At 44.2% G+C, this 23,191-nt stretch overlaps 1 protein-coding gene across 1 annotated transcript; it reads left to right on the top strand.

The window, feature by feature from the left end:
• Window positions 1-521: 521 nt before the first annotated feature.
• GPR32 (G protein-coupled receptor 32) lies at window positions 522-22,692 on the top strand. Its single transcript, XM_010947137.2, is given in 5 exon segments — window positions 522-586; window positions 12,261-12,461; window positions 12,463-12,787; window positions 12,790-13,266; window positions 22,489-22,692. Coding segments are annotated over 5 exon segments (1,272 nt in total).
• Window positions 22,693-23,191: the final 499 nt, after the last annotated feature.

Here is a 23,191-nt window from a genome sequence, read left to right as displayed (position 1 = left end):
GAGGTACTTTGGGAAATGTAGTCCAGTAGGAAAAGCCGACTTGGAGAGTCCAACATTCCATTAGGCTTAGAGTGTAATCGGCGCATAGACCTTTCCACGAGAGTTTTTCAAAATATGGGTGAATTTCCACAGGTGTTTCATAACTTTTTAAAAACTGAAATCAATTCTTAGAAAATATTAGAAGGCCAAGAAAATGGAAAGAAATTGTTCTCAAATTTTGAGTGTCTTGAGTATGTACTGAATTAGAATATAAAATCCAACATAAAAATTCTCCCTTTGCCTGCAAAAAGTTTGCTAAATACTAGCCCAAACCCACTTAGCCTCTTTAAAAAAAAACTTTTTACTTGGAAATAATTTCAAATTTACAGATAACCTGCAAAAATACAAATAATATCTTGTATTTTATATACTCTTTACCCAGATTTATTTATTGTTAACAGCTCACTCCATTGCTTTAGCTTTATTATAATCGATCTATTGTCAACCTTAAAAATAAAATAGCCAGTTCTTTTACTAGCAAAATGGGTTTATTTGGGAATAGCAGAGGAATTGCAGTTCAGGACAAGAAAGCTATGCTGAACCACAGGCAAGTTCAAAGAAGCGAAGAACAAGTCAGCTTTTATTAGGTTTTAGGAGGAAACTGAGGGGGGTTGTTTTGAAGAAAAGTCCATTGGAGAAGAATTGTAGGCTGTGGTGGTTTCTTATTGGCTGCAAGTGGTGGTTGGTGCCTTGTTGCTGGAGCAGGGAGGGATCTCCTTCCTTTTCTTATAACTAAGAGATAAAATTCCCATGTGAAAAATGTCCTCCCTTGTGCCAAAAGAAGAAAGTAACATTCTTATCATCATGGATAAGAAGTTGAAGGGGAGTGGGTGTAGCTCAGTGGCAGAGTGCATGCTCAGCATGCATGACGTCCTGGGTTCAATCCCCAGTACTTTTATTAACAAATAAAACCTAATTACCTACCCCTGGAAAAAAATTAAAAAGAATTTTTTTAAAGCTAAAATAAAGGAAAAGAGATGGGAAAAAAAGAGAAAAAAAGAGAAGGAAGAGAGAAATTTCTCTCTTAAGGGGGAAAAAAAGAAGTTGATACAGAGAGGATTTTGTACAAAGAATTCTATATGAACAGGCTTTGTTAAAATAATTTTTATCTTCCTTCTTCCTTCCGGTTATGCAGGCTGCAATGCGTGGTATGGGCATGAGAACTTTCCCTTTAGGGCTTCCTGAGTTGGTTTTAGATAAGGTTTTCCTTTGTTTTCACTCTATCTACCTATCTATATATCTAGCCATCCATCCAACCATCCATCCAGCCAGCCAGCCATCCTTCACCCACCCTTCCATCCTAATCCAATCACCAGGGACAAACCAAAGTCAGTTTTACTGACCCACTGCAGTGGAAGGGACCACATCTCAAAGGAGGAGCTGCGACTTAGCTATAGGACTTAGGGTAGGAGAGGAATTTGAGTGAAATTTAAGTGACATGTTCAGAGCCAAGGAGGTATTTGTATAAGTGAGTCAACATCAGGTCTGGACTTCAAAGTGGACTCAGGGTCCTGTTTCCTTGGAAACTACAAAGTGAAGATAAATGTAGCATGTTGTGTCTAAAAACTCTATCTAAAGCTCTGTTATCAGGGCTGGAAATTGAGGCTTCTTGTCTGTGTCACAGTGACTTAGATCTTCCAGGCAAGCTACTTTATTCTTATAGATACACTTTCAAATAGTTTCCAAAGTTTCCAAAAGCCTGTGATTTTAGAGAACTAAGTTTTTGAGTGAGTAAGATAGCCCTAGTCCCTCACAAAGTGGGTTGTTAAGATATTACAGCTGCAGTGTGTCCTCGGGAGAGGTCTCCCGTTAGTGCTGCAGCTGGCTTTATCTGTGTCCCTAGATGGATGGCGGGGCAGAGTTTTACAGTCCTAGCTGGTTTTCATTTCTCAATATAGACATATATTTTCTGAAACATTTAAGGATTCATTACATCATGGCCCTTTACCCCTAAACACTTCAGTGTGTGTATTTCTTAAGAATAGAGACATTCTCTTACATAACCCCTGTAATCAACCTCAGTAAATGTAACATTTACGTAATACTTTGTCAGATTGACCCAAATGCTGTCCTTCATAGCACGTTTCCCCTCCTGGTCAGGGTCCAGCCTGGGGTCAAGTATTCCCTTTTGTTGTCACATCTCCTTGAACCTGGAACACTTCTGTATTTATGATATTGACATCTTGGAAGAACAGCTCCCCCATACTTATTTATTTTTTTAAATTTTAATTTTTTTACAGTGTTCCTTTTAAAAACATTAAAAAATTTTTATTTATTTATGTTTAACTTGGGGGGAGGTAATTAGGTTTGTTTGTTTGTTTATTTGTTTTTAGAGGAGGTACTGGAGATTGAGCCCAGCACCTTGCGCATGCGAAGCATGTGGTCTAGCACTTGAACTATATCCTCTCAACCTCTCCCTTTTTTAAGAAATAGAAATTCTTCACTTGAGTTGCCCTGATGTTTCCTTAAGGTGATTCGATTTGGGTTATACGTTCTCCATCAGAATATATGAGGTGAGGTGTGTCCTTCGTTTTTAAGGATCAATTAAAAGAAGGGTGCGAAGCATGGGATGGCTAATTTTGTTTTAAGTTACTTTTCTGTGGTCAGTGGTTTGCCTTGAACCTGACTCCTTACCTGCTTCCTCAGGTTTTCCCCATGCTGGTCCCCTGTTCTCCATTCATTCATTTGAACAGCCTCTCCTCTGCTCCAGCCCCAAGCCACCACCTCCTTCTAAAATGCTAGCCTCCTCATTTCCAGGAGTAAAAGGCTTCTTTTCAAAGGACAGGTGGTTTGTGTGAGCAGATGGCATTGTGAGCTTAGGTTTTGGAAATTCATGTAGGAAAGCAAGTAATCTTCCCCTTTCAACCTCTCTTTCCACCGATTCCAAACACAACTGGACTTCGGTTTCTGATCCTGAGCAGTGACAGCTTTTGGCAGACTTGTGGGCAGGAAGCCACAGCTAGGGTGGAGTTCGGGGGACAGAGGTGGCAGGAAGTGGAACCCTAGCTCTGCCTTACAAACAATCTCTTTGGCAATTTTGTGATAGCTGATACATGTGAAATAACAGAGAGGTGAATACTGAATAGTGAGGACCACTCATTAACCCACCACTGTATCTAGGAATAAGACATTTCTGTTAAGGCATCCTCTCCTTATCCCATTTGTTTCCCCTCCACCTGTAATGACTAACCTGAGTTGTGTTTATCCTGCACTTGATACTCAGGATTAATCACTTGAGCACACATGTGTATCCCTACACAGCATATGACTTAGTTCTGCTTGCTTTTGAGCTTTATAGCAATGATATCTGTATCAATGTGCTAGAAATGCCATAACAACGTACCCAAATTCCCGCTTCTTATAAGGCCACCAATCAGCTTGAATTAGGGCCAACCCTAACAGTCTCATTTTAACTTAATCACCTATTTAAAGGCCCCCCCCCCTTCCAAATACAGTCACAATCTAAGATTAGAAAAAGAAGCAACACTCCCTAACTTATTTTAGGTTACTACGATGTTAATACAAAAACGTCAAGAGCAGCATAAACAAGGAATATCTATTTCCATTTCTCACGTGAATAAAAAAATCCTAAATAAAATATTACCATCTTCATGTGCTTTTGGCCATATATATATATATATATCTTTTTTGGAAAATGCCTATTCAGATCTGCTGCCTACTTTTTAAAAATTGGGTCTTGTTACTGAGTTGTAAGAATTCTTTATATATTCTATTTTTTTAATTGTTGCATTGGGACTTACCATACACGTTTTAATTGATCAGGTTTAGATTTATACTAGTTTAATTTCAGTGAGATATAGAATCATTACTCCTATATAGCCTTATTCCCTTTTTTCTCTTTCTGTGGAATTTTTTTAATGCACATTAATGTTACAAATCCAACAATATATTGTTATCATTAGTACTTTACCATCTGTAGTCATTTCCTCAGCCCAATATAGCTTTCCTCCCACCCACCTCCTTTGTGTTGTTACAAGCAAATGTATTACATTTCTATATGTTATAGGCCCAACAATACATTGTGTACATATTATTTTATACAACTGTTTTTAAAATCAGTTAAGAGACTACAGGAGACAAATTATGCATTTATACTGTCTTTTATAATTACACAATTACTTTTACTAGTTTTTTTTTTTTCTGTGGATTTATGTTACCATCTGGAATTCCTTTGCTTTCATCCTGAAGAATTTCCTTTACTATTTCTTATCAGGCTGGTCTACCAGCAACCAATTCTCTCAGTGTTGTCTACCTAAGAATGTCTTTATTTTGCCTTCACTTTTGAAAGATATCTTTGCTGGTTAATGGTTTCATTCTCTGGGTGCTTTGAAGGTGCTGTACGCCTGCCTTCCAGCCTTCATCATTTTTGCTGAGAAATTAGCTGTTAATTTTATTGGGGTTTCTTTGTATATGTAACACATTTTTTTTCTCTTCCTACTTTTAGGATTGTCTCCTTTTCTTTGATTTTTCAACATTTGTACTAGGATATATCTGATAGTAGGTCTCTTTACATGGGTCTTTTTTGAGTTCATTGAGCTTGTGATGTGTAGGTTGGTGTAATATATATGGGAAATTTTCAGCCATTATTTATTCAAAAGCCTTTTTCTATTCCTTTCTCTCTCCTTCTGGTACTCCTATTATGCATATGTTGGGCTGTATAATGGTGTCAATAATAGCACCAGTTGTTACTGCATCTGCTAGAGACCTTCTAAATTTGGGTTCAACATTTAAAACACAGAATGGTTAGGAGAACAGAATTGCCTATTCATCATGTCAATTCTTTCAGTTTTCTTGGGTTTTAAAATACTCAAAGTATGTAAGGGTGCAAGTGAATTTGGGGGTTCTTGGTTCCATGTCATGGTTGCGGTGACGGTTACACAATGTATGCATTTGTCAAAACCCCAGAACTGCATCTAAAAGTGTGAATTGTACTGTATGCAAATAATGCCTTAATTAAAAAAAATACTTAAAGTAGATTTTTTTCTCCTTTTTTCTTGTATGAGGGATACAGATTTGACAACCTTAAATTTAAAAGCTCTGTGTATAAAAAACAACTCACACTGAAATTAAAAGAGAAGGAATAGACTTGAAAAAACACTGTGCCTTGTGACAGAAATAGCATTAATAATCTTATCATATAAAGTGACAGGAAAGGGAACACAGCAGTTGGATTCCAGGAGGCAAGTGGGCAAAATACATGAAGAGACAGTTCCCCAAAGAAGGATTATAGTGAGTAACAAACCATTTCAGGAAGACATGTCATCACACAAGAAATCAAAACCATTCCAGTAAGTCAACAACCAGGGGAAATTTTTTAACTGGAAGACCCAGAGCTGGTAGGTGAGACCTGCCCTGTTGTATGTCCTCACAGCTTTCTGGAAAACAAAGTAAGATCTTTTCTTCTTTGGAGGCCACTTCTAGGAATCCAAAGAAATAATCCTAAACATGGAAGAAAGCTTTATCCTCAAGAGTGTTATTTGCATCACTATTTATAATAGCAAAACACGTGGTGGAGGGGGAGGGGTGCAGAGAAAAACTTAAATTTCTGCTGAGATGGAATTTGAGTGAGCATGTGACAATCACTGCATGAGATATTATAATTTTTAACGGATTAAAGAATACATAGCAGTGGGGGAAATACTTACATCTAGAAATCAATTATGGAAAACAAAACTACCCACTTGAATATATTATTTAGGATTTCAGCATTGCAAGAAGCAATCCCCAAATCCAGGCAGAGGGTAGCCTGGTGAGAATAATTATCCTCTTACCAGCTGCTTGCAGTGTTCCCCTTAGAAAAAGAAACTGGCTTTGATAAAGGAGAACATCAAAAATCTACCATATTTGATCTATTCTAAGAAGCACACTGTCTCATATCTTGACCCCTCTGAAACCGGGAGGCATCTTCCAATGGCTGGCACTGCACGATTGCTCCTGGCAAGGCACGAACTCCTGCAGATAACTGTGGGGCACTCTGAGCCCCTGGGAACCAACTGGGTGTGCGTGGGGGGATCAGTGGTGAATAAGTCATGTTTGGAAATGCCCTGGAAATAGAAATCAGTAATAGGCCAGTGCCCGTAATTGCAAAGCTACTTCAAGGGCCCAGTAGCGATGTTTTTTTAGTTTTCCCCTGTCATCTTTAAAGAAACACTGCCTTACCCAATCCAGACCTGCATCTAAGTTGGCAAACCATGGTCCACTGCCTGGTTTTTTTTTTTTTTTTTTTTTTTTGTACAGCCCGTGTGCTAAGAGTGGTTTTTACATTTTTTAACTGATTGAACAAAGTCAAAAGAATAGTGTCCATGACACATGAAAATCATACAAAATTGAAAACTGAGTGTCCATCAATAAAGTTATATTGGCACGCGGCCACGCGCAGCAATTCCCCTATTATCTGTGGATAACAGATTTCCACAATGCAGGGCTGAGTACTTTTCATGCAATTCCCATAGCCCACAAAGCCAACATTATTTACACTGGCACTTTACAGAAACTTTGTCTACCCCTAATCTAGGTGGCATGGAGGATGGTGTGTATAGAAATACATGAATACTAATGATCTGAGTGACCCAGAAGAGTTGAGTGCCCTCGAAAAATGTTATTTAGGAGACAATTAGAAATATGAAAACTCACAGAATTAATTTTTGTACGTGTTAAGGAATTGTTAATTTTTTAAGGTGCAACGATGCTATTGTACATTTTCAAAGGAGCTTCCTTTGAGGGTCATAAATTGAAATTTTTGCAATAAAAATGATATATCTGGAATTTGCCTCCAAAGAAACTGGTTTGGGGAGAATGGGCAGGAAGACAGATGAAACAAGATCATTGAAGTTAAATGATGGGTATGTGTGGCGGTCATTACACTATTTTGACTACTTTTACATGTGTCTGAAATTCTTCAGACAACAAAAAAGGCCCTTGATCAGGAATAAACTTTACAAATGCTCTATTTCTCTTACATTTCCCTTTTTGTGTCTACACAAAATTTATCCAGAAGAGATCTTTCAATAAATATAAAGTAAAATTCTCAATAGTAAAAAGCACTGTGTTGTATTTTATAGGCTATGTCTTTCTTTGTGGTGCCTATAAAAATAGTATGTCTTAGAGTCCGTGAAATGCAGAAGGTGAAATACTCCATGAAATTCTGTGGAAGAAATATTCATGCTAATCATGAGAGCTGACAAGTTTTGAGCACCTACTTTGTGCCAGGCACTCTTCCAGTGCTTTGCATGTATTAATTAATTTCATTGTCATGACAGCCCTGGGAAACATGGGGTTGGGGGGAAGGGGAGACAAGACTGAGGGCTCTGCATGCCAGAGGCTTATTAGGATCAGAGTCCCATGTCCATCTCCCACAAACTCTCTTTGCAATTAATTCTCCAGGTCCTCTGTGACATGTGTCTGCAGCGACCACAAGTTCATGGGTGCCAGCATCATCTGTAGGGAAAGAAAATTGTTCAGTATTGAGCTTGGACAGACAGAGCTTAATTCAGAACTTAGTATGTTTGGATTGCTATGACAAAATACCATAGGCTAGGGGTTTATAAACAGTAGAAATATGTTTCTCACTATTCCAGAGGCTGGGAAGTCTAAGATTAAGCCACTGGCAGATTCAATGTCTGGTGAAAGCTGCCTCCTAGTTGCCATCTTCTTGCTGTGTCCTCACATGGTGAAAGGGGCCAGGGGCTCTCTGGAGTCTTTATTATAAGGGCACTAATCCCATTCATGAGAGTTCCACCCTCATGACTTAATCACCTTTCAAAGGCCCTGCCTCTTAGTGCCATCATCTTGGAGGTTAGAATTTCAACATATGACTTTTAAGGAGGACACATTCAGTGCATTGCAAGCCCCAAAGTGGAAACAACCCAAACATCCACTAAGAGGAGAATGGATAAGTACATTGGTATGTCCATACAATGGAGTACTACCCAGCAATGAAAAGGGAAGAACTTCCTGAAACACAGAATACGGATGAATCTCAAAAACATTGTGCTGAGCAAAAGAAACCAGAGATAAAGATATAAGCATTGCCAGATAAAATACAGGATTTCCAGCTAAATTTGAATTTTAGATCAACAACAATTTTTTCAGTATAAATATGTCCCAAGAAATCCTTAAAAAATATGTTGTTTACTTGAAGTTCTAATGTAGTAAGGCATCCTATATTTTCTCTTTTTTTGAAATTCTTTTTTTGGGGGCACTTTTTCCCTTTTTTGGTGGGGTAGGTAATTAGGTTTATTTACTTACTTAGTAAATGGAGGTACTGGGGATTGAACCCAGGAACTCATTCATGCTAAGCACGTACTCAACCACTGAACTATACTCTCCCCACCACATCCTGTATTTTCATGTGCTAAATCTGGAAACCTTAAAAGGAGTACATAATTGTCTGATTTTATTTATATGAAACCTAAAAAAGAAAAGGGAAACTAACCTATAGTATCAGAAGGCAGATCAATGACCAGTTGGGGCTTGAGGCAACTTTGAGGAATAAAAATGTTGTAGATCTCAATTACAGTGATGGTTACATGGATGTACACTTTTAGAAGAAACCAAATGAGTGTACACTAAAAATGGGAAATTTTTATTATATGTAAATTAAATCTCAATGGAATTGATTTCTTAAGCTATTGGACCTTCCCAAAGCTGGCTTCTTTGCTTTCTTTTGCATAGGTGAAAACATTTCAAGCTTCATATTCTATTTTCTAGGAGTCCCTCTGGTATATTTCTTCCCTATATTTGTATTTTGAGCCTTATAATAGGTCTGCTGTTTTCTCTTAGTTTCAACTAAGGCAATTTGAGTGCTTGGTTTAGGAAATTCTAGCCATTCCAAATGCTGGCAAAAGAAATCTCAACAAGATAAGAAGGAGAAAAGTCTCTGTCATCCCAGACAAGTATGGAAAAGTAGGTATGATCCCCAGGACATTTGCACATGCCACTTCTACTCTCTGCAACACTCCTCCCTCCCTCTTGGCCTGGTGAACCCCTATTATTCTTCAGATCTCACCCTGAGTGTCACTTCCTCCACAAACCTCTTGCCCTGACACCATTTCCTTTGTTGAAACCCTCATCAAAGTATCTTCTTTTTCTTCAGAATCCTTAGCCTCACTTGTAAATAAATACATTTGTTTGTCAGTGTGTTTGTTTCATGTCTGTCTCTCCCAGTGCTCAAAGTTTCCTGTAGGCAGGCAGGGCCTGAGTCTGTGTGTGTTTACTCTCCTCTCTCAAACATCCAGCCCAGTGCCTGGGACACAGCCAGTCCTTGACACATGGTTAATGAAGGTTGAACGAAAGGGGCTGTTTTCCATGTATACTGTCAGCCATGGCTGTCAAACAAACAATCCCAAATCTTAGAGGCTTAAAACAACCACCATGTGTTTTGCTCATGATTATATGGGGAGTTCTGATGCTTGGGCTGGGCTTTGTCACATATTCCTTACTGACCCTGGACATCTGGGGACATTCCTGTAGAACTTGGAATTCTGTGGACCACCAACCCCCAACACATACATACATAACATACATTGGGAAAACTGGTGGAGAAGACACATTTGGGGGGGGGGGCTCATAAAAAGGAAAAACCCTATCCACCATTAGAGGCACCATCATTTCTGAAGAAAAGGACAATTGGAGGTCCCCAAAGTAAGGAAGAGTAAATTGAGTTCCCTTCCTGAGATGGGGCAGGGGGGTGGGATACAAGAAAGTACAAGTGAGAAGAATGGGAATGATGCAGTGAAACAGTCTCTGGAGCCCCTCTCCTCTTTAGCGGCCCCCAAGCTCCCAGCCCCAAGGGCTTATCAAGATCCACATCTAATGACGCTTTCCGGGCTCTGATATTGATCTCTGGGGTCATCATGACTCTTGCTCGAGACTCTTTCCTGTGCCTTATCTGCTCCAAAACTCATTGACCGTCTTCCTGTCACATGCCCCCAACCCCAACACAGGCTCAAGGCTAGCGACTACCCAAGACAGACGACGGAGACAGACAGAGCTCCCTTGGCCTGAACCTCGCCCTTGGACACAGGAAATGGTGACACGGGACTGGGATTTGGAGGAAGGGGCCTTAGGGAGCTCAGAGGGTGGGGGCTTGGAAGCAAGGATAGTTGAGGTGTGGCCAGGGTATGTGAGGAGGAGGTGACAAAAGAGATGAAAAGTTCTGGAACACCTCCTCCAGGTGAAGAACTTTCTCATGCCTCTGATGTCTGCTCCACCAGGGAAGAGCTCTTTGACTATTTTCATCACTGCTGCATCCCCAGTGCTTAGAGTGTATGGCATACACTATGGGCTCAATGCATACTTTTAGGCTAAATGACTGAATCCATCCTCTGGGGACAAGGGAGAGATTTTCCTCCTTAGCCAATCACTTATCAATTATTTATTGAGTGCTTACTATGTGCTAGGGTCTAATGAACAAGCTATGTACTGGCCTCGCCACTATGGAGCTCAGAGTCTTGGTCAGACTCTTGATCAGAGAGTCTAACAGAGTTGGGTCTAATTGCTACCCCTTACAATCTTGTAGTATATGAGAAGCTTCTACCAGAGGGTCTGCTTCAGTCAAGATGGTCAGGGAAGGCTTTTGGGGAGGAAGGGAAAATTTTGCTGACATCTCAAGAATGAGTAAAATTAAAAGGCAGAGGGAAAGGAAAGGTGTTCCAGATAGAGAGAACAGCAGGTGCAAAGGCCAGGAGGTAGAAAGGAACACAGTTTTAGCACGGGAGACAAGAGCAGGGATTATGATGTGCTTGGGTATAATTTTCTTTTATTTATTTTGCTTGGAATTTATTGAAATTCTTGGATCTGTAAGTTAATGCCTTGCACCAAATTTGGTAAATTACCAGCCATTATTTCTGCAGATACACTTCTCTCCCACTTTCTTTTCCTCTCCTTCTGAACTGAGTGATATTAATTTACAGGTCTCTGAGGTTCTATTCATTTTTCTTTAATATTTTTTCTCTCTGTTCTTTAGGTTGGATAATTTCTATTGCTCTATCTTCTAGTTCACTGGTTTCATTTTGAATTTTTTGTGAAGTCCAGCCAGTGAAATTTTCATTTCAATTGTAGTTTTCAGCTCTAGAATTTTAATTTGACTCTTTTTTCATAATATCTCTTTCCTACTAAGATTCCCCAACTGTTCACTAATTATGCATATCTTTCCCTTTAAGTCTTTGAACATATTTGTATTAGGTGCTTTAATGTCTTTGTGTATTGCAATGTCCCATGTTATCTTGAATTTGTTTTCTATTGATTCCTTTCTTTGTTGAATATATGGCTCATGCTTTCCTGTTACTTCACATGTATAGTGGTTTTTAACTGGATACTGGCCATTATGCATGATATATTGTAGAGACTCTGCACTGTGTTATGTTCTTCTGAAGAGTGATTCCTTGTTCTAGCAGGCAGTTAAGTTGGCTGGACTCAAACTCCAAACTCTAATCTCTGTGGTGGGAAACAACTGAAATCTCTGCTCAGTTACTTCAAATTCCAACTGTTTCTCTTCACCAGGCATCCTGTGATCTCCTCTGAACATAAATAATTCAGTCATTTAAGGATTTGGATGGATTTCATATGCAGATTTTGGAGTTAACCTTCCCTGGGGCTCCCCTTCCTTCCACAATTCCCTCCCTTCTCACTGTCTTTCTGACTGATCTGCCATAACTCAGTCCTCTCACACCTCAAGCCAGTGAGGATGCAGCAACTGCAAAACGCTCACACACAAAAGATGCAAACTCACAACTGTGACTTCATGCAGTTCCCCCATCGAGGTAGATTCTCCTTCAGTTTATGCTTGATTTTGATCACTCTCCAATGTCTTCAAACTGTGGATTGATTTTAACATTTTGTCCAGATTTTATAATTTATCTGCCAGACTATTTGTCTGACAAAGCTACTCCAACTTAACCAAAAGTCAGAGGCCCCTCCTTATTTTTCCCCCTCAGCACTTTTAATCTTCTAAAGTAGTATATCATGGTTTTATTTATTATATATATTGTGTTTCCCATCTGATGTTCCCCATTAGGATGTAAGTTCTAGGCGGGTCTGTTTTGTTACATGACTCACTTCCGGAACAGAGAGCAATATCAGAGTGACATAATAAGCACTCAATAAAAATATATTAAATGAAGGAGTGTCAGAGGGAACCCTGGGCTCTGAAAAGCAGTGAACAGTAACGTAGCACTAACATATGGTCCTTCCTATTCTAGAAGGATGAATTCTACCTCTGCTTCCAAATGCCATCCTGAGGAGGTGGGGTGCCTCCGCCCACTGACCATGGCCATTATGTCTGTGTCCTTTGTGGTTGGTATAGTGGTCAACGGGCTGGTGCTCTGGATGAGAGTTTTCCGACTGGCCCACACTGTCACTACCATGTGGTTCTTCAACCTGGCCCTTGCCAACGTCTTTCTTACTGTCCCTGCCCATCGCCATATACACCATAGCCAGTGGCCAGTGGTTCCTCAGCAAATTGGCCTGCAAGCTCTACATGGCCTTCTTGACCAACTTCTTTACCAGTGTCTGCCTCCTGGTCCTCATCTCTGTGGACCACTGCATCTCTGTCATCTACCCTGTCTGATCACGAAACCACCACACCGTACAGCAGGCAACCTGGCTGGCTGTTGGCATGTGGCCCCTGGCTACTGTTGCTTCCTCTCCGTACTTGAAATTCCAGGCCACTGGAACACTGAAAGAATGTTTCTACTGCTACTTCAAGTTCGACATAGACAATAGGGGGAGGAGAACTCCCAGGATTGGAAGCCAATAGTTTGGGGGAGGCAAGTGACTAAGACTGTCATTCGCTTCCTGCTGGGTTTCTTGGTACCCTTGGCGATCATCGGTACCTGTGCTCACCTCATCTGCACCAGGCTCCGGCGGGAGGGCTGGGTCCATGTTAGCTGGCCAAAGAGGTTGCTGCTGGTGTTGGTGAGTGCCTTTTTCATCTCCTGGTTCCTGTTTAACATGGTGCGCTTGGTCCAATTGTTAGAGCAAAAGGAATCCGACCCCAGGATGCTGCTTATCGTCTGGGCTACATTCTCCCTGGGTTGTTTCAACAGCAGCCTCAACACTTTCCTCTATGTCTTTGTTGGCAGAGATTTCTAAGAAAAAATTTTCCAGTCTTTGCCTTTTGCCCTGGCCAGAGCATTTGGTGAGGAGGGGTTTCTCAGTCAGCCTGTCCCTGAGTTGAAGCCCTCGGGAGATAATGGAAACCTTCAGGTAAAACCTGGAAACCCTCCTGCTTAGTTTGCAGCCCTTTCCCTAGGCTGACTTCCAAGAATCTGTCAAATCCTGCCTCTTCTTTCAGGAAGTCTTCCTGGAGATCTCTTATCTAAATCTCTCCATTAAAGACATCTAGTTTTTCCCCAGTATCCATTCTAACCCTTCCTTTATGGTAAGACTCCTAATTTGTTTTAAACTATGCACATGGTTAGCCAGAGAAACATTTTCCTTTGCCCCTTGCAACTAGATAAGGCCATGTGACTGCTTTCTGGCCAATAGGTTGTGAGTAAAAGTAATCACTGTAACTTCCTTGAAGTACCCTTAATGGAAATGTGCCTGCCCTCCATTCCTCCATTTCCCCCTTTTCATTGTCTAGAATGCAGATGTATCAGTTAGCTTTGCAGTGTAACAAACATCTCCAAACTTACAGGATTAAAATCATAACCTTTTATGATTTCTTTGGGTTATCAACTTGGTCTGGGCTCAGCTGAGCAGTTTTTTGTTTTGGCTGAGTTTCCTCAGGCATTGTAGTCAGCTATGGGTGAGCTAAGTGACTTTGTCTCTGGGAGGGGTGGCTGACCGTCAGCTAGGATGATGAGACAGATAGAACTATGGCTCTCATCGTCCTGCAGGCTAACTGGGGCTTCTTTACATGGTGGCTGCAGAAGGTTCCAAGAGGAAGATGGGGAGCATAAGATCTACACTTGGCACTTTGTACAATGTGACTAATTTCAAGGGTGGGGAAATAGATTCCACCTCCCAAGGGGAAAATCTGCAAAGTGACATCACAAAGGAGCATAAATACAGGAAGGTGTGCAGAACTGGGGCCATTTTTGCAACCTGCCACAGCATTTGCAGTGGTGAACCATATGGAAAGTGACTGTGTCCCCATACCAGCCCTGGAATGCTTACATCCACGCTGTGAAGAGAGAGACTTTGACTTCTAGTTCACTGCAGTGACTGTTATTTTGTGTCTCTGTTATAGCAGCTGAATCTATACCTTAACTATTATGCTGCCAACCTTTGGAACTTGTGTGAGCAAAGTAATAAATTTCCTTATTGTTGAAGCTGTTTGGAGTCAGGTTTCCTGTTACTTGAAACCCATAGCAGCCCTACTGATGTGTATAATAAATACTCCTTTCCAGGAACAGAAATCCAAGTGGTCCCTGGTAACAGTGGACAATTCCCTTGGTTCTAGGTAGAGGCAAACATTTTTAAAAACCTGAACCAAAAGCTATCATGCTACTTGTTCATAATCAGAAGAAATGGCTCTGGTCCTGCTCTGATTAGCCCTAAGAACTCCCCACTCAGAGCCTCGGTTCTCTCTGTAATACTGGACCAAATGCTTTCATATTTCATGGATGAAGAGAGGATGAAATGATACAATGTCCAAATATTATGGAGGATAGAAGCACCTTAAAAAATAAGCTGGGGAAAATGATTTATTAAAAAACAAAACTTTAGGGGGAGGATATAGCTTAGTGGAAGAGTACATGCTTAGCACGCATAGGTCCTGGGCTCAATCCCCAGTACCTCCTCTAAAAATAAATAAATAAAAATAAATAAACATAATTACTTGCCCCTCCCCCAAAAAAACTTTAATGTAGGCACATAGTGAAAAAGAAAATGATTCTTTCACTCCTTCCAGACCCTCCATTCCATCTTTTTTCACCAGAGACTGTTGTCAGTTTCTTGTGTATCCTTCCAGGTATCCTCGGCATGTATGCATAAGAATTTTTGGCTCAAACAGAACATGTGTTTACATTATCTTACATTGTGTGTGCATGTGTGTTTTATTAAAAGGATATTTTGGAGATGGTTGCATATACTACATGAAATCTGACATAATTTTTCAGTGCTGGTTGTCAAATATTTCCTGGTTTGGATGCACTGTGCCCAAAGGTATTTTATCCATCCCCCGTTGATGAGCATTTAGCTTGCTTTGAAAATGCTTCAATGACATTATTGAAACTTAAAAATTATTCAATATAACCCATTCCAAACAACACAGAAACAAGAGTGGAGGAATTGATTTATCACAGAGTGAACATTCATGCAACTTCACAGGTTGTGGAATAGAACACTGTCAGCCAACCCAGCACTCCTCTCCCTCCCACTCCCAAACACTCTTCTATCTCCTTTAAAGATAATCTCTACCTTAATGTTTATTGGTAATTTTTTGCCTTGCCTTTTTCCTTTCAAATTTTTCATTTGAAACATTTCAAACCTACAGTTACAAGAATAATGCAATGTACCTTTCAACTAAATCTATCAAATGTTAATATTTGCCCATTCTCATATATTTTCCCTCCCGTCTCTTCCTTTCTCTTTCTCTTTGTCGGTATATTTCCCTATTGTTCTATTTCTGTCTTTGTCTCTGTCAGCCTCTCCTCTCTCTCTACTTATCTGTGTATTTCTCTCTTCTTCTCTTTAAATATACACCTGTCTATCTAATCTCTCTATATACATACATACATATGTACATACGATGGTACACCCAAGTGATGAACAGACCCCCTGGGAGATGTGAAGTCTGGGAGGCTGAGGGAAGGAGCTCTCAGCACAGTTGTTGGTCAGAGGCACCTCTAGAAAATGTTGAACTTTTTGAAAGTAGGTGCAGACTTTAAGATATTTCACCTGTAAATTCTTTAATCTGTGTCTCTTAAGAACAAGGCCATTTCTCCAGCACAACCATAGTATCAACACCACCTTCAAGAACTTTAACATTGACATTGTCTAATAAACAATCTATATTCAAATTTACTAGTTGTCCCAATAATGGACTTCACAGTATTAAAAAAAAAATCAGAGTCCTGCAATGATATTCTCCCCACCCCCCCACCACAAGAGTGTACTATGGGTCACAAACACAGCACAGGTTGATTTCCAAAAGAAGAAGTAATACGGACTACATTCAAAATGAGAAAATAATAACAAAGAATAACCACAAACACTCAGATTGCTTTGCACATTTCAAAACACCCTCTAGGTAACTCATGGATTAAATGGAAGAATGAAACTGGAGTGCCATTTATTTAGAAATGAGCACACTACACAACAAAACTTGTGAGGTAGGGCCAAAGTTATACTCTGAGGAAAAGCTATAGCTTTGAATGCTAATTAGAAAAATGCTAATTTGAAAGGAGATGAGCAAAGCGAACAATTCAAGAGGCTAGATAAAGCACAATAAAATGAATGCAGTAAAATTTGAAAGAAAGCATGGATAGATAATAATGAGGAAATTAACAAAAAAGAAAAAAGTGAATAATGTGAAGAAACTGGTTCTTTCATTCTCTGTCTCCAACAATAATATTCTTTTACATTTGTCCTCGTGAACTTCAGTGGACACTCCAAGAAGACGACTGCTTATAGCTGGGTGACTACGATCTAGTTGCTTCCACTCTCCATGCCTCAGTTTCCACCTGTGTGAAATGGCGATCTAACAGTACATCCCTCAAAAAGTCGCTGTGATGATTACATGCTAAATTAATGTGGGTAAGGAACTTAGTTCGGTGCCTGGCCCCTTGGAGATGTGGTGTGTTTGCTATTATCACTCTTGTCATCTGTTAGAATAGATCTTTCCTCGGGGACTGGCAGGGTCAGAGGGTGTGTTAGATGTTGCCAGACTCCGCCACAGGGCTCTTGGAAAGGCAGTTTCCCAAAGCTTCGCCAACGCAACCACACTGTCAGCCTCTTTGATCTCCCCGCCTTCTCAGAGAATAGTGGGATCCCGGTGAGGTTTTTAATTTGCATTGATTTTCTAATGAATGTAGTTAAGTAGTCTTTCAAGGAGACTGTGGTTTTCACAGCCGCTGCCGGAATCTCTTGGGGGAGATCTTGGTCTTTGACTGGAGAGTACCCGTCATGGTTGGTAAGGTGGGTTTAGAGACCCAGAGAAAGCACAGCCTCTCGGCGTGGCCCGGTAAGGGAATCAGCATTTCCTTGATCAGCGTCAGTGAAGGGGGTGGGGGTGGAAGACGCCCTAAACCTCAGATTCTTACTCCGTCAAACAGGGACTGAAAATCCTTCTCTAATAAGATTTCTATGAGGACTCAAGGAATAGATTCACTCCTTCATTCATCCCAAAAGGACAGCTCACAGGTATTGATCATGTTCTGGGCACCAGGTCCTGTCCGAAGCTTTATAAACCTGTGGACTCCCGAAATCAGCATCTTGACCCTGTAAGAGCGCTACTCTGATCATGCCCATTGATGAAGCAATTTGAAACCCAGAGAGGTAAAGTCACTCACCAGAGGTCACACAGCGAGTCAGCGGTAGTCAGCACTTGAGCAGTCTGACCCCACTAATCCATCCAATTATGTTTATTGATTACCTGTCAGGGGAATGGTACCAAAGTCAGAAAGGTGAAGGAGACGAAGACCCCCACCTTGGAGGCATAGACTTTCCTGTGGGCGGGACCGATATTTGAATGCGGAGGAGCCAACGTTCTGGGGGAGGGGCCGACATTCGAGTGGGCGGGGCCAACCTTCCAGAGGAGGGGTTGACATTATCCTTCAGAGCCCACAGTCTCCACTTCCACACCATACTCTGTCGCTATAAGTCCTGACCGAGCACACAGTAGGTACAAATCTCCCCCATCCCCTGGAATCCAAGCATGCCTGACAACGGCTGCCTCTGTGCTCACAGACTAGGAAAGACAGTCCTGAACAGCAGGCTCCCACAGAAAGATATTTACCTCCCAGGCAGGAGGGAGGCAATTACGTGCTCTTAATCACTACCTCTGTTTCTCTCAGCAAGGAGGGTGGGGGGCGCCCCTAACCTGGCCTGGTTTGAGCTGTTCCCAGCCGTGGGAGACAGACAGACTGTCTTCAAGTGTCGGAAAATAGCTGTCACCCCCTGACACCTGAAACCTTCCCCCTGCGGCTGCCAAGTCACAGGTTCTATTCCTGTTGCCTGAGCACCTGAATGCTTTCTTATCCTCGTGCAGCCTTGCTGGGGTGGAGACTTACTTGCTCGAGGTCTCAGGTGGGGTCAAGATGTCAGGGTTGGGATTCAAACTCAGCACCATGGGAGTCCCAGCCAGCTGTGCTGTGGGTCTCCTGGTTCCCAATCTCGTTCATGTGGAATAAAATAAAGGAAGGGCAACATGACAGCCTTGCACTCTTGTCTGTTTCATTGCTTCTGGGTCCTTCATGCCTGGGATGCGTTCTGTGATGAATGATGTCCTGTCTCACCCTTCTCTGTCTCATACTAACCATTGACATGGGTTTATAGAGTATTAATGGAATCATTCACTTGAAAATGAGGACCCCCTTGTATGCTTCCTCTCTGGAGAGGGGTGTGATGCTGGGGACTCTGGAGGAGTCAGACTAGGACCCGGATCTCAAAGAGGCCACAGGCTGGCCGCAGAGATGGGCATGGATGGTGAGAACCAAGGTGGTCATGGCTGTGACAGAGCAGTACCAGGTCTGTGGTGCCCAGAGCTCAAGGGGAAACCTATGTGAGGTAGAACTGGGAGCTCTGATGGACCACAGTGGAGGAACAGGCTGAGGGTCTGGGACTTTGTCCAGGGGCACTGGGGAGCCATGGGAGGTGTGTGAGAAGGAGAGGGGTAGTGCCAACCCTGGGTATAGAAAGGCCCCTCTGGGGACCTGTAGGGGTGGACAGAGACCAAGAGAAGACTGAGGGGAAGGGTCTAGGGAAAGAGGAATAGGCCTGAGCAGGGCCAGGCTGCGGGATGGAGAAGGGGAGTGTGGTAAGAAGCCGAAAGTGGGGAGGGAGGGAGGGAGTGAATGTAGGCAGAGGCTGGTGATGGGTCCCCCTCTCCTCTCCCCTCCTCTCACCACCCCTACCCCCAATCCCTCAACAGAAGCCACAGGTTGAAGCCTGGCAGAGCAGAGACCCACAGTCCCTTCCTGAGCCCGCTCCTTCCTATTTCCCCACCACTGGCCCCACCCCTCCCCCTACAGCCTGGCCACTCCCTCCAGGCCTGTCTTTTGACCATCCTGGGTCCAGACCTCCCCTATCCCTGAGGCCTGCCCCCAACTTCCTACCCTCCCTGACCCCAGAGACAAACTCACCAGTTGATTGTGTGGCCTTCAGAGAGCCTCCAACTGCCAGTCTAGGAAATGGGTGTATTGGTTTGCTATGGCTGCTGTAACAAGTTCCCACTTTGGTAGATTAAAGCAACACACATTTAGCTCATGATTCTGGGGGTCAGAGGTCCTAAATAGGTGTCTCTGGGCTCTAGAGGAGCCTCCATCTCTTTTCCTTTCCCAGCTCCTGGAGGCCGCCCCTTTTCATGGCTCACGACTCCATCCTCAGTCTACAAAGCCCGCAGGTAGCGTCTTCAAATCTCTCTCTTCCTCCCTCTTCCACGTATCAGGATGCTGGTGACTATAATGGGCTGACCTGCATAATCCAGGACCATTTCCCTCTTTTAGGGTCATCTGACTAGCAGTCTTCATTCTAGCCTTCATTCCCCTTTGCCATATAAGGTGACTTCCCCACAGGTTCCGGGAATTAGGGCATGGACACATTTGGGGCCATGAATCTCCCTACTACAGTGGGCATGGAGTTCCCTACTCACACTCATCCATCCATTTATCCAGCAATATTCTTTGAGCACCTACTATGTGCCAGGCATAGTCTCTATCCACCCCCACGGGGCCCCAGAGGGGTCCTTCTAAACCCACTGTTGACCCTACCCCTCTTCTGCTCACACACCTCCCATGGCTCCCCAGCGGCACTGGACAAATTTCCAGGACGAAAACCCCGACTTTTATGGAATTTCTCCATTTCAGCATTGGGGCAGGGGAGAGGGGTGAAGACAATTAAACAAAGTCAAAAATGAAAACCAATACATGATCATCAGTGCTACGGCGGGGAAAAGAGGAGAGCAAGTGATGAGGGGTGCTGCTGTCAGACACTTGGAAGAGGGGACCTTGAGCAGAGATCTGAATGATATGAGGCTGGCTAGGAGGGTGCGTGGGAAAGGGCATCCTAGGCAGGGGGCACAGCGAGTGCAAAGGCCTGAAGGCGGGAGTGTGACGGACGGTTAAGGAACAGTGGGGAGGGTGATGGGGATCCCTTGGGGGGATCCTACATGGAGGTTAGCTTTTAACCTCATCTTCTTCCTGGTCTGTCTCCAGGCCATTGGCTGTAAAAGCAAATATGTCCTGAGGCCTCCTGAGCACCTGGTCCTAAGCCGGGGGTTACTGGGGACATAGATATGAGTCAACCCTCCGGGTGGCTCCCGGGCTGGCACAGGAGACAAGGCACAGACAGTTCCAGTCTGGAGAGATTAAAGGGATCAGTAGAAGGGAAAGAGGCTGTAGGAGGACTCTGCCTGGAAAAGTCAGGGAGGGCTTCCTGGAGGAGGGGAACATTTGCCTTGGGAATTGATGTCTGAGTTTGCCATCTGGAGATGGGAATACATGCATTCGTTCATTTATTTTATGAACACACCATGATGCAGTGTGGGTTGGTTGTTCAAGGGTGATTCATTCATTTATTCATTCAATATGTATTGGTTTAGGCAAAATCATCCAATGGTTAAGACTTCAGATCCTGGAGTCAGTCAACCTGGATTCTTTTCTCAGTTGTTTCATTTACATGATGGCTCAGTTATGTAAGTTTGCCTCTGCTTTCCCCCTTGATAAAATGAGGACAGCAAGAGTACCATCCTCACAGGGTTCTTGGAAGAATGAATTAACATGGTGCATGTGAAGGTCATAGAACACTGCTAACACTTAGTTCCTGCCCTTGGCTTAGCTTGAACCCCGTCTCAGAGACCCTACATTCAATGAAGGTGATATTTGATTAGTCTAGTCAGGTGAGCAGTAGTCAGAGAAGGGTTTCTGGGGATGGTGACCCTCATTTGGGTTTTGAAGCATGAGTAGGAGTTTGTTGGCCGAAGTGATAGGGCAAAGTGGTCCAGAATGAGGAAATAGCATGGACAAAGGCTGAGTGTGTGCATGTGTGCATGAAACTAGGTGGCTTGTTCTAGGAACTCCAGAGCAGAAGGAAGGGAAGTGGTAAGCTAGGCAGCTGGTGATGTGGGTGGGGCCACCACAGGGAGGGCAGCAAATGCCAGGCTGAAGGGCTCAGACCTTATCCTGGGGTGGTGGGGGGTGGGAGGGGCGATGGGAAGACAGCACCCAGGCCAACAAGCTAATCCTTTAGGCCACAGATGGGGAGAGTGTGGCCCATGCTCAGACCCTGTATGGTGGCCCCTCTGATTTCTCTCCATTTGTGAGCTGCCCACACCTCCCCATCTCGGGTCCTCGAGGGGAGATGAGGCTGCCAGCTCCTGCTCAGACACCCTGGAAGACGCCTGCCTCCCACTCATTGGTGAGCTCAGGACAACGAGGGAACAGAATGTGTAAGCTGAGGTCTGAAAGCAGAGCAGGACCCCCTGTGTTCCCATCCCAGGTGTGAGTGCAAATCCAGGCTGGGTCTCTGCTTTGCCTGCTTTGACTTTGAGCAAGTGCCTGTCCCTTGCTGAGCTTCAGATTCTCTGTCTGAAAGGTGGAGCTGGTAAGAGTAGCCGTCTCGTGGGGCTTAGCACAGCCAGGACCCAGCAGTCCTTGAAGGATACAGGTTTCTTGAGAGAATGCAGGAGGACAGCAGGGGTGAAGGGCATGGAACTGGAGCGACAGGCTAGTTCTGGGAATGGTTTGATGCGATGATGTGATGATAAGGACAGGGTAAGGGGTGCAGGGGAGAGTGGGCCAGACCACCCAGGGTCTCCACCCCAGGCTGAGGGGCTGGGACTTTGGCCAGGGGTACTGGGGAGCCATGGGAGGCCTGTGAGCAGGGGAAGGGGCAGGTCCACTCTGGAGCCGTGGCTCAGATGGACTGGAGAGGATGATTGGAGGCAGGGAGGCCCAGGAGGAGGCTGAGAGTCCAGCCAGGTGAGGTGGAGGCCTGAGCTGGGCCAGGGTGATGCGGACAGGGTGGAGGGGGCAGGGCAGAGGGATCAGAGTGAGACTGTGGGAGGTGAGGGGAAGGATGGGGAGGGCCAGCGCCCCAGGTGTGGGTAGATGGTGAGGCCGTCCCTGAGATGGAGGACCAGGAGAAGTTTGAGGGGATGGGAATTGCTAACCTGGAGACCTGTGGGGTCCCCACAGCACCATTCAGCCCACGGAGGACCCTTCAGAGACTTGGCAGCCGTCACCTGCCGGAGCCCTGTGCCCACTGGGGGCTGCTCTCTTCCTCCTCTACTCCCTGGCCCCCCTCACCTCCTCCCTCCTGGAGGCGGTCAGCTACAGCCTGGTGATCCAAGTGGCAGGACCTCTCCTGCCTTCCCCTCTGTCGGTCACCTGGTTCGGCCAGCAGACCCTGACCGATGCCGCCTTCACCATCCTCCTGCCACTGACCCTCACCTGGACGCACTCCGGCTGGCCCCTGGGTGACACCTTCTGCCACCCGGATCCCGGCCTCGCCTTCCTCACCTTCTAGGCCAGCGGCTGCCTGCTGACCCGCACGGCCACCGACCACTACACCTCTGTGCTCCAGCCCACCTGGGCGCTGAAGCACCGTGCGGCCCGGAGGGCAGGTTTCTGGGGCGGTGGGTTCTGGCTCTTTCTGCTGGTCCTGGGCACGCCAGCCCTGAGAGCCTTGGGGAGCCAGGTGAACAGAGTGGACCCTTATAACAGGACAGCAAGGGAGAGGCTCAGCCCGGTGGGGAGCCTCCCCACCCACCCTCCAGCCCTGCACTGAGTCAGCTGGTGTTTGGTTTTTTTAGGGAGCAGCGCATCTTCCACGGCCTCCCAAAGGCCAGGCTGCAGCTGGCAAGGCCCACAGGGAGGCCCTGGCTGCTGGGGATGCCCTGGGCCACAGGGGCCGTGCTGCTTCTCTGCTCAGTCCCCTTCCACCTGCTGCTTCTGTTGCTGTGGTTGGGGACGCGAGAGGCCGGGCTAGACATGACGGAGGTTTGTGTGCTGCTGAGACCACTGGG

The sequence above is a fragment of the Camelus bactrianus genome, chromosome 9 (genome assembly GCF_048773025.1).
Source record: "Camelus bactrianus isolate YW-2024 breed Bactrian camel chromosome 9, ASM4877302v1, whole genome shotgun sequence".
Taxonomy (NCBI): domain Eukaryota; kingdom Metazoa; phylum Chordata; class Mammalia; order Artiodactyla; family Camelidae; genus Camelus; species Camelus bactrianus.
This window is presented reverse-complemented; position numbering and strand designations above follow the sequence as displayed.